The sequence below is a fragment of the Galeopterus variegatus genome, unplaced genomic scaffold (assembly GCF_000696425.1).
Source record: "Galeopterus variegatus unplaced genomic scaffold, G_variegatus-3.0.2 Scaffold114, whole genome shotgun sequence".
NCBI classification, from domain to species: Eukaryota; Metazoa; Chordata; class Mammalia; order Dermoptera; family Cynocephalidae; genus Galeopterus; species Galeopterus variegatus.
In genome coordinates this window covers 792,956-805,017 of record NW_007726225.1, presented here as the reverse complement: position 1 = coordinate 805,017, position 12,062 = coordinate 792,956, and the positions used below count along the sequence as shown (strand labels likewise).

General features: G+C 39.1%; 1 protein-coding gene across 1 annotated transcript; it reads left to right on the top strand.

Annotated features, from left to right (window-relative positions):
• Positions 1 to 2,130: 2,130 nt before the first annotated feature.
• On the top strand, positions 2,131 to 10,302 carry LOC103602477 (trace amine-associated receptor 2). The gene is made up of 2 exons (XM_008586883.1): positions 2,131 to 2,177; positions 9,303 to 10,302. Exon 2 carries the CDS (start codon positions 9,382 to 9,384, stop codon positions 10,300 to 10,302), a length of 921 nt encoding a protein of 306 aa, XP_008585105.1. The 5' UTR covers positions 2,131 to 2,177; positions 9,303 to 9,381.
• Positions 10,303 to 12,062: the final 1,760 nt, after the last annotated feature.

Here is a 12,062-nt window from a genome sequence, read left to right as displayed (position 1 = left end):
CCCTGACAACAGTATGTATTGGATGTAGGTCAATAAAATTTCCACAGTTTGACTGTAAGAATGTAAATTAGTACAGTCATTTGGGAATTCATTTGTTTTTGTCTTGTAAAGATGAATATTCATATTCTTTCTCACTTTGCAATTACTTTCTCATGTCTATTTCCAAGAAAATCTCTTGAATATGTACTCCAGGTGACTTGCACTAGAATGTTTAAAATAGCACTGTTCATAATAGCAAAAGAACTGGAAACAATCCAAATAACTGTTGATAGGAGAAAAGAAAAGCAGATTATTATATGGCAACAAAATGAGTGAGTTGCAGCTGTGTACAACATAAAGAGCAAAACAAATTCCAAGAGACAACAAAGAGCATGATACCTATTTTATAGTGCTCTAAAAACAAACCAAAAATATTTTGATTTAGTTATACAAATATATATGATAAAGCTATTAAATGAATACAAAAAATTATAAACACAAAATTCAAGGTGGTAGTTAACTGGGGTGGTGGGCAAAAAGCAGCATATAGACGTATGTAATCTATCGTCAATCTAGTTCACAGTCACGGGTGTTCATTGTGTTATGAAGAAACCAACAAAGCAAGACATGCTTGGCATAATTAATTGTAATTAATTTAAATTCTGCTCACCTGAGTTCCATTAAAAAATGTGAACACATGTTAGTGATTACATCCCTTTTCTCCAGCTCAAAGGTACAAAATAACATCTCTCTTAGCACTTAAATTAATTAGCCAGTTTCCCAATTTTCCTTTGGGTCTTCTCTCTTGGTTATATTCTCTGGGAACTGAATCCAAAGATTCAGCTCTCCCAGGCTGCCACAAGGTGCCACTGTTGAAAATAGGTGCTTGTCCAGTTTGGTGACACCATTCTGGCTATTATGTCTATCTGTGGTAGAGATGAGACTGTGAGAGGAAACTAGTTTCTAAGGGCTTAGAAAGAAGATGAGTGAGCTAGCGTTCATTACATTTACTTCCCCACAGAGCTGTTATTCTTAAATCTTGCCCTCAGGTTTAGGGAGGCTGGTTCAGAAGAGTTTTCCAGGCCCAGCCATATACTGTTTCAGGCTCAGCTATATATGGTACTGTTCCCAGGCTTTGGTTTTGACTCTGCATCACAGGTCCTCTTTCTGTCCTCCGTCATGGTCTATCCTACTCAGGAAAGCCCTAGTGCCCTTTTCTGTCAGCTGGCACAAAATGGTATATTTCAGTTTCTTAGATGTATTCTAATAGCAGCGAGCTTCAGAAGGGGGAGGGGGCAAGATTTATTCCCTTTGCTCCATGTAGTTTTCTTAACTTTTTTTTTTTCAATTGATTATGCATATTCATGCGTTATAAAGCTGACCGTCACCACTTGTGCCCAAGATGTGATGGCCAGACCAATACTATCAGCATGCCCATTAACACGAATTGTGATTATTCTCTATGTCCCCCACCCAATTTATCCTCGAACTCTCTCCCCTTTTAAGTTCTAACTTTTGCCAACTATCGTCTCCCATTTACACAATTAAAGAGATTGCTTAGTAATTCTTTACAGAGCCAAGAAAGTTTGTCCAAAATGACTTTTGTCTCTCGCAGAAGAGAAAGAAGTTGCTGCAACTTTTGAGTAGTAATGTCTTTTGCTAGCTATTAAAAAATTTAAGTTTTATCTTCTCAGCAAACAACTGTGCTAATGTGGTAAAACTTTCCTTAAAAATATTTTCATGTCCAGTTTCCCATCATACCATAATACAAATACGAATATGCTCTGAAATGAATAGAGGGTTTCCCCCGCGCTTTCTCTTCTTCAGTGAGAGCTGCTAAGAGAAGTTGAGGCAGGACCAGCTGCATCTTTTGTGGGGCCCAGTGCAAAATGAGAATGCAGAGCTACTTGTTAGAATATTATTAAGAATTTCAAGAGGGCAATAGCAGAGCGTTAAACCGAGAGGGAGCCCTTAACACTCAGTTCCCCGCGTGACTGCGCAGCTCACGCCCATGCAGTGGGCCTGGGCCCGGCCGCCTGAGATCACCCGCAATAGCTATAATTATAATTCAAGCAGGACCCTGGTGTCTTCTAGTGACCACTGTTGGACTGTTTTTTAGTACTTGGGAGTATCCTACCTCCCAAGTCAGTCCCATCAGTGCAAAATGAACTCTCATATTCCAAAAGAACAAAAACGAAATAGTAGGCCCTTAAACATAATGAGTAGATTTAAACAAGCAGCATCTGCGAAGATTTTGGCATAATCATATGAGTTACATAAAGAGATTCCAGCTCCGCAATTTCTCCAGGTCTGGGAGGGTTGATGAGATTTTTTTTTTTTTTCCTGCAATACATCAAATGCTTTATTATTTTAGGAAGTGATATTTTTTTTTCCCCTTTTTGTCTTTTTTCGTGACCAGCAACGGATCGCAACCCTCAGTGTCGCGCCCGTACCGGGCCGGGACTGGCCATGGGATCGCAACCCTCGGTGTTGCTCCCGCGCCTCGCTCAGCCAGTGAGCGGGAACCGGTCTGTATGTGGGATCCGAACCCTCGGCAGGAGCGCCACCGCGCTTCCCAATCGGCGCACTATAGCAGTGCGCCACCGGGCCGGCCCCAAGGAAGTGATATTTTTTAAAGATAACTTTTTTAAAAATCTAGCATTCATTTTATTTTATTTATTTATTTATTTTAATTTTTATTGAATCAAAATTGATTATACATACTTTTGGGGTTCAACATTGAGATATGTAGATCAAATCAATATTATTAGCATATATATTGTTAGAAATCATAATTATTCTTTATGCCCCTTGTCTAATCTCTCCCCACCTCTCTCTCCCTCCCCTCTACCCCCTCTAATTACCCTAGATTTCTTTTCTCCTTTACTCTTTTGATTTGTTGCCTAGATGAACTGTCCAGTGCTGAGAGTTGTGATCAGGTTCCCCAATATTATCATAGAGTAGATGCTTCTTCTGTCAGTCTGGAATGGGCTTTGTGGAGAGAGACATCCTCTTCTTTTTTTATCTCTGCTGATGACTCTCCTTGTGTCAACGTAGTTCAGTGGTTGGTGGACCATCTGTGTGGCGGTTGTGACATCTAGCCGCTTTTGTGGCAGCCATGGTTATTGTGGTGGCTGTGGTGGGCCACCAACATGGACGTGATGTTTTTGGCATGCTCCTTGGTGCTAGCAGTGTGTCTGGGTGTGGAGAGTATCCGATCCCTGGCTCCCCAAGGCAAACCCTAAGGCACTGGCACGGTGTGCCTGGTTGTGGGAGGGGGGTCTGGTCCCCTTCTCCATGCCTCAGGTCCCTGGGCAGGACCCATGGGGCTGGCACAGTGTGCCTGGGTGTGGGAGGAGGGTCTGGTCCCCTTCTCCATGCCTTGGGCATGGGGCCCTGAGGCACTGTCGCAGTGTGCCTGTTTGTGGGAGGGGGTCCGATCCCCAGCTACTAGCCCCAGGCTCCTGGATGGACCCCAAGGCATTGGTAGTATGCCTGGCTGTGAGAGTGGGGTCTGGTCCCTGGTTCCAAGCCTCAGTTTCCTGGGCAGGTCCCGAGGTGCTGGTGGTGTGAGTGGTTGTGGGTGGGGGTCCTGCCCCTGGTTTCATGCCTCACGTCCCCTGGTGGGCCCAAGGCATTGGTGGTGTGCCTGGGACAGAACTAATTTTTTGTCCTTTGCTTACTTCTAACTCGGCTGAACTTCCTGTGGGAACCAGTACTTGAGCTGTGTTGTTGAGCTAAATTGCTGCTTTGCTGCTGTTTCCCTAAGAAAGGCTTTTTGTACAGCTCTGGGTTTAATGGTTGACCTTATAGGTACTTCCGGCTCTCCAAAGACTCGGTGCACCTGGGTTGTGTAGAAACTGATCTGGGCCTGAGTTTTTCATCAAACTCCACCACCCCATGCAATTCTGCATTCCTGACCAGTCTCTTCTGAGTGGTCCTGTGCTGATTGGCAGGTGAATCGGCTGTCCTCGCTGTGTCCCAGTGTTCTCCCAGTGGAACCATCTCCCCCACTGCCTGTGCTTCAAACACTTCCCATGGGATAGGCCCTGCACTGGTCCCTTGCAATGACTTACTGGCCTCTGAATGGCTCTCATTTTTCAGTTGTTCTGTCTCCTCACTCCTGGGTGGGTCCACGTGAACCCTATTAGCAGTCTTGCTGTCCTGGGGACTACCAAAGTCCTCTTCTCCCCTGCTGACTCCAAGTAACTCCATCTGAAAGGCACAGCTGCAGCTTCTGCCAGCTCCTGCTCCATGCCCTCCAGCCTTAAAGCAGCCACAGCCCGAAATGCTGAGGGCAGTTTTTTCTTTCTCTCTTCGTGGTTTCTCCCACCTTCATGAGCCCCATAGGTCTCTCCCCCTCTTCCCCTGAGCTCCAGTGGCCCCAGCTTGACTGATGTTGCGTTTTTATAGTTATAAATTGGTTGATTTGTGGGAGACAATGATGCTGGGGACCATCTATTCTGCCATCTTGACTGGAACTCCTGAGATATGATTTTTAGGTCATACTTATGCAAAGAAAAAAAGAGAAAAACAATGGGTGGTCAGGTGTCTTCTTAGTGATTGAAATGTTAAGACAAAATATGGACTGTGACAGTCTCAGGCCTTCCTAAAGTGATGGAGGACACATATTCATTTTTCTACTTGAGCCACTGATCCCATCCATCCATGTGTAGTTAGGATTGGGTCCTGTGGGACCACCTATGACTCAATGGTTCATGTTTGCTTTTATAACCTTTATGTAACAGTGGCCTTAGGGCCTTTAGTGCTGTAGGTGATAAAAACTTAGGAAAGCAGAGACTCCTGAGAGAATGCCAGAGTGGTTTACGCTCATTTAGATATTAAACTTAAGAATGGCAAGGGTTTTTTTCCCCTTCATTTTCAGATCCAATTCTCTTGAGATTAATTGTTAAGTTATATAACAACACAGTTCACATAGTTCAGGTCCTCTAGCTCCATATAAACATTCACAGAAACTAGAAAAGAAACAAAGAAATAAAGGAGCTAACAATGGCGACTTCTGCAGGGCAACAGGTATGTGGAGAAGGGATTAGAAAGGAAAGATCTGTGTTTTCTCTACCTTAAGATTTTTAAGAAGTAAACTGTCAAGCTAATATGAAGTAACATTGTTGGTGCATGGTCATCCTTTTTGCATTTTGGTCATGTGCGGGGAGAATATGTAGGAATGTGGAACATTGTAGGAGGTGTAGGACTTCATATGAATTTGTGATAAAAGGCAGATCCATTTTAGTGTGTGAACAGTTTAATGCACTACCTTTTGGCAGTACAACATCTTTCCAAGGAAGAATATTTAGAATCCTAGAAAGGGTTACCTCATCGCAAGTGGCTGAGTAAATTATTTATCACAGATGTTCACCTAAGAGAAGAGGAGGACTGAGACACTTACCTGAGCTTTTTAACACACAATCCCATTCCTTTACTTTCTTAGGAGAAATCTTTTCTGGTTAAACGTATTCTTGAATGTGGTGTTTATTTCCAAAAAGGAAAGTAGCCTTTGATAATGTTTATTACATATCAGACATTGTGCTAAGCCTGTTCATATATATTATTTAATATGTTCATATAAACTATTTAATATTATTAAATTTAATATTTAAATTTACTTGCATATTATTTAATATGTAAATAAACATTAATATTAATGATATTTATTATTAAATAAACATGTTAAATAATATTATATGATTTCATATATTATTTAATATGTTTATTTAATATAAATATTATTTATATTAAATAACATTTACTATTATTATAAGAATATAATAACATTATTTAATTATAAATTCTAAATTTATAATTATTTACTTATAAATAATATATATTTAATATTATTAATATATTATTTAATAAGACTAATTAATATTATATACTTGATAGAAATTGAAAAACTGAAAGAAATCAATGGCTTAGGTAACGGCAAAATGATGCACGGAAAGCCAAAAGAATGGTGAACAGGAAAAGCAATGTAGTAAAGTCCCTTAAAAGTTTTAAAAGTGGTTACTAACGCAGAGGAATATTTAATAATGAAGCACTAATCAAATTTACTGACAAGGTAAAAAGAAATGAGATCACATTAGAAAAATCAGGGAACTCTTTGTCATTGTGGTCATGGTGCCCTGCAGTTTAATCACTTTCTTGAGGAATATAAAAACACTTTTAACAATTTGATAGAATAAAGTTTAGTTGTGGTATTTATTTACAAGCTGAATGGGCACATAACTCATTATGTTCGAAATTTTTAATTTTTGAGCTTCTTGTAGAAACATAACAGTAACAGAGAAAGGGACAGACTTTCCATTTAATTCTGTGGCAATCCGCACAGCCATACACGCTCACATTAATAAGTTTAAAAATAGAAAAAGTGACCCTTGAAGAGGACAGCTTTGAAGGTACTGTTTTTGCGTTTAGCTTCCCATAGGTAATCAATCTAAAAGATGTGAAAGGGTTACACTGATGTTAAATGTTTCGTGCAGGAACTATGCCAAATACACCATGGAGAATGGTGATGCATTTAACTGAATATTAGACTATTGTTTGATGAACTCATCAAATAGTCATCCAATGTGCCCCTCCCTGCTCAGTGGCAGGTGTATGAGGCATACAAATAGGAACTTAGGCATCATGTGATGTGCTTCAAAAAACTTGATTCTAGTACTTAGAGCTAATTAAATTTCCTGACCGCTGGAAAGGAAGGGAACAGTACCCCATGATCTGAGACCTAGAAGGATTCAGTATGGCTTTTACGGAAGTGGCATAGAAGGATGATTAATAATATCCAAGTCACTAAGCCAGGAACACAAAGAATTTTGCAATTAAATCTCAAGATGTATCGTTGTTGTGGAGTTGCCTTTAGCACAAGAATGTTGTATGTGGATGTGCCATGTTCATTAAAATGAAAATATTTGTTATTTCTCTTAGCTTTACTTCCTAAAAATTAGTGATTTAAAAATAAACCAACACAATTTCCTTTGGATCTCCCATGCTCTTTAATGAGCATACTGAAGGCAATCAGAATCTTCCTTTCTTTTTCATATTACTGTATTTTCTCCCAGTATTTTCTTCTGTGGTGATGCTTAACTGGTCAGCAACTGGTTAACAGGGAATGGCAAGTAGGTGAAATACTGGGCACCGAGGTGAGGGGCAGGGGGAGGAATGCTTCTCTTCTTGTTTTTCCCTATCTTTTTCTTCTGTAAGAATGTTAAGAGGAACAGGCATGAAATGCTATGCATGTATTAGAAATCCTCATTTTAGCTGCTAAAAATGAATACAGTTTGAGACTTTGTTGTACATGTGTTAGAAATTTTGGGATAAAACGTTTTGATGAAACCTTTCAGGAATAAACCTGTTGTTTGGTAGTGTTCCTATTTTGTGGTGTGTAATCACCCAGGTTGCAGATGTAATAATAATGGCTCCTTCCTCCATCTTCAGTCCATTTCTAAAATGTGTCCTGTCACAGAGTTCCCTGCAGGTGGGGACTAGTTCTCTATTCAGGGACCCAGAGTAGAAAAGTTAAGAAGGATAAAGTTGCCTGGGACTTACCGCTGGAATCAGTTGGAGAAAGCTTTTAATTTCAAATTTGCACTCACTTTCCTATAGCTAACTTATTTATTTTAAATCACCACCCAAATTTAAGAACAAGTGGGAAATCTCTTTAGACTATATACCGGCTGAGAACACTGGCTTGGGGAACAACAGTGAATCTAGACATTCTTCCTTCTCTCACCCTTTCTTCTCCCCAATCCCCTATTTTCTCTATTGTGTTTCAGAGATCCCTGAGGATGACCTTTAGAAGGTCTCGGAACATTTACAACCTCAGGTTGTCTCTTCATCCTACCTTTTCTTTTGAAGAGGCTTTTTTCTCTTCTGTTCAAATTCTACTCACCCACTGAGACCCACATCAAAAGTCAGAACCTTGCTGAAACATTTTTGTCTTAGCCCAGCCTGAAACTATCACATCCATTTTTGATCTTTGGTGGTACACTTTGCTTAGACCCCTCTTTGGGCAGTTAATTGCCACTGTCGCTTTTATCTGAGGTGAGGTGTGGAAGTGTTGATGTGTTTTGTCTCTTCAGCTGTTCTGTAGAATCTCTGCAGCCAGGAGCTATATTCTTTCTTTCTTGTTCCTTTCATTGTGCTTGTGTACTGTGGGCACTCAATATACATTTCTTGCTTGATTTGTGATGTGCTTTTATGTCACAGAGGCTAAGAATTTATTGGTTCATCTGTTAGTAGCTGGTCAGGTCTGAGATGTGTGAGGTTGTTGAAGGCCAAAGACTTTTCTGCAATATTAATAGTTATGCTTTGCACTTAGGTAGTGCTTTTTCCCCCTAGTGTACATTTTAAAAAGAAAATGATTCTAACTCAAACATATTACATTCCAAAAATGCATGCAAGTGATAATATGCGGAGTTTTAGATGCAAAATGAACACCCTGGGCCAACACAAGGAGGGCATGTGCTTGATGTTTTCCTCGTATGGAAATGGCTTGCTTTCCTAAAGCTCCCTAACCCCCTGCTCTAGCCCTCTGTGCGACCCGCACACCAGAACTTGTCAGGCTGTCGTGGGTCACATGTAGCTCCAAGGATAAACACCAGTGAGGGGCACTTGCTCTTTACAAAGACGTAAGGCTAGTCCACTTTTGGGCTCTGCCTACCTCTGATCTAGCTGCTCTGAAAGGTGCGATGTGCGGCAAGGCTTCCTCATTTGCTGAAGAGCATGACTCTACCAGATAATTAGGGGTTCTAAATGATTCTTCCCTTTTAAAAAATATTAGCATGAAAAAAAAAATCAAAGGCAAGGTGAAGATAATAGAACACATGAGTGAAACTATTTTCAGATAATAATCTCCTGGTCCCACAAGGCAGTAGACCCCAATCAAATCAAATCTGATCATGTATTTCAGACTCATTTGAGGAAGAAGTGCGTGTATTACCTAATAGATGTCTATTCCTCCTATGCTCACGAGGAGAATCAATTATAGTTAGTTCAACAATGAACTTCTTTTTTAAAAAAGTTTCAGACCTTGGCATAAGGTGAGAACTTACTAAATAATGGTAGTATAATTTGAATAGAGGAAAATATAAAATAAGTAATAATTGTATAAACCCAGTAGATTAGAATACTATGAATTACAAATAAAGTTAAGGTAAATGAATGGGAAAGATCATAAGTAAAATTTCAGCATAAACTCTCTTCCTTGAGTCTTCCACGTCTTTCTTGAGTTATTCTATGAAAGCATATGCAAAATATAAAATATTTTATTTATTTTCTGACAAAATTTCATGTGTTCTTGCTTTTCTGAAGGAAACATTCGATTGCTCTGAATATGGAAATGGATCTTGCCCAGAAAACGAAAGGTCACTGGCTATCCGAACTGCCATGTACTCACTTATGGCAGGAGCCATATTCATCACAGTATTTGGCAATCTTGCCATGATAATTTCCATTTCCTACTTCAAGCAGCTTCACACACCAACCAACTTCCTTATCCTCTCCATGGCAGTCACTGATTTCCTCCTGGGATTCACCATCATGCCATACAGTATGATCAGATCAGTGGAGAATTGCTGGTACTTCGGGCTCACATTTTGCAAGATTCATTATAGTTTTGACCTGATGCTTAGCATAACATCCATTTTCCATCTTTGCTCGGTGGCCATTGATAGATTTTATGCTATCTGTTACCCTTTACATTATTCCACCAAAATGACGATTCCAGTCATTAAGCGGTTGCTACTTCTTTGCTGGTCAGTCCCTGGAGCATTTGCATTCGGGGTGGTCTTCTCGGAGGCCTATGCTGATGGAATAGAAGGCTATGACCTCTTGGTTGCTTGTTCCAGCTCCTGCCCAGTGATGTTCAACAAGCTCTGGGGGACCACCTTGTTTATGGCAGGTTTCTTTACCCCTGGGTCTATGATGGTAGGGATTTATGGCAAAATTTTTGCAGTATCCAGAAAACACGCATGTGCAATCAACAACTTGCCAGAAAATCAAAATAATCAAATGAGGAAAGACAAAAAAGCAGCCAAAACTTTAGGAATAGTGATGGGCATTTTCTTATTATGTTGGTTTCCCTGTTTCTTCACAATTTTATTAGATCCCTTTATGAACTTCTCTACTCCTGCAGTTCTGTTTGACACCTTGACGTGGTTCGGCTATTTTAACTCCTCTTGTAATCCCTTAATATATGGTTTCTTCTATCCCTGGTTTCGCAGAGCACTTAAGTACATTTTGCGAGGTAAAATTTTCAGCTCACATTTCTATAATACTAATTTGTTTACTCAAAAAGAAATGGAATAGACTTATTCTGTATGAGTGAATTGAAGCAAAAGAGCTGGAACTTAGTAGAAGGAAGTTGATTAAAGTGTGTGTTTTGGCTAGCAGGGAAAGCTCTTGGTTTTTAAGATTTCAGTAAAAAAAAAAAAAAGGAATCTTCCCTTTGGACCAAAAACCCCTTCAATTCTCTTCAGAACCCTTCATACACCCACTACTTCCAGGTAAAGAGAAAATAAGAATAGTTAGAAAAATAAGACGGTAGAGAAAAACCAGCAATGAAGACAAGATGCACAAAAACTTCTACACTGTTCGAAACAGATCAAACCATGAGCCGAGCTTGAGGGCTGCTCTCTCTTCTCACCACACACACTTTTGTGTGAGGTTTCCATTTAACTTTTGCTCCTCGGTGTCTGATCAGATGTATTTTGAAAGATCAACAACTAAAAATTATAAGTGAATATGGAAATAACTTCAAAAACTCCTATTCTGTCAGGAAGCAGTAATTTGTTAGCTGAGATGAAGCCTTTCCTAGATTTTACAATTGTGAGATGAAGCGTTTTTAAAATAAAAGAAGAAATGTAAAAACGTGTAACTGAGGCCACAGATTCCATCGAGTTTTCACTGATGTATCATCTTAACTACAGCAGTTGGCAATTTTCTGTTTCACTAGTCCTAGAATTCTATTCAGTGCCTTCCTTTCTTCCTTAGGCGTATCCACACTTTGTATTGCTATTCGATGTGCTGATGTTTAATAAATGTCAATATCTACCCAAAAAGAGTTGTTTTGAATTCATCATTCCTTTTTCTGAGTATCTATACACATATTTTTGAATAATAGAGAAGTGGGAAGGGAAGCAAAGAAATGGAGGGCTCTGGGTACTAGAAACTTTGTATATGTTATTTAGTGTCCTTTTAACTGTAAGTTGAGACCCAATAATAAAGTATAAAATTGATTTTAGTGGGCTACAAATCAGTGATCAGCAGTGTGCTAGTAAATATTTAATACTTGCCTCTCAAAATTTTTTTTTTTTACTTTTTTTATTGAAACATAATTTATTATACATATTTGTGGGGTACAGAGTTGACTATCAGTATTTGTGTACAATATGTGATGATCTAATCAGGATAGTTGGCATATTTGCCATTACAGAACACACTCATCCTTTGTGTCCATTAACCAGTTTCTCCCTAATCCCATTTTCCTCCCCCTTTCCCTCCTCTAATAACCACAGTTTTGTTCTCTCTTTCTGAATGTTCAAAATATTATTGTGTTTGTTGTTTCTTCGTTTCTTTCTCAAAAAAAATTTTATGGTATATAAACAATAACAAAACATCTTCCCTTATCACTGATTCTAAACTACTAATGTAATGTCAACTGGCTCTCAGAGTCCTTGAAAAATTAATAACATATTCTTGAAAGTGGACGTGAGTGGTTTCAGTATACCACTGGCTGCAAACTACTCTTTCAGTGAAAAGCAAGTCAGAATAGAAGGAAATCGATAATATCAGAGAATATCACTTCCATTGAAGGTAAGTATTGTCTTATGAAGTGTTAATTTCATATATATGTCTGTGTTTGTGTGCATGTGTTTTTACATGTATAAGTAAACTGTGTGTTACTGAAATATTTTTGTTTACTTTCTTCATTTGCATTATATCAATTAAAAAATTATTTTTTTTCACGTAATTGCCTACAAGTTTGCTTTGATTTTAGTTCATTACATAGATTACAACTAAACAGTGACCATTCAGCAGTCTGCTTAAGTGTTAGTCTGGCCCAAATA

Bases quoted from the DNA above. Each gene is read 5' to 3' on its own strand.
- LOC103602477 (XM_008586883.1), top strand. From the start codon at position 9,382: ATGTACTCACTTATGGCAGGAGCCATATTCATCACAGTATTTGGCAAT.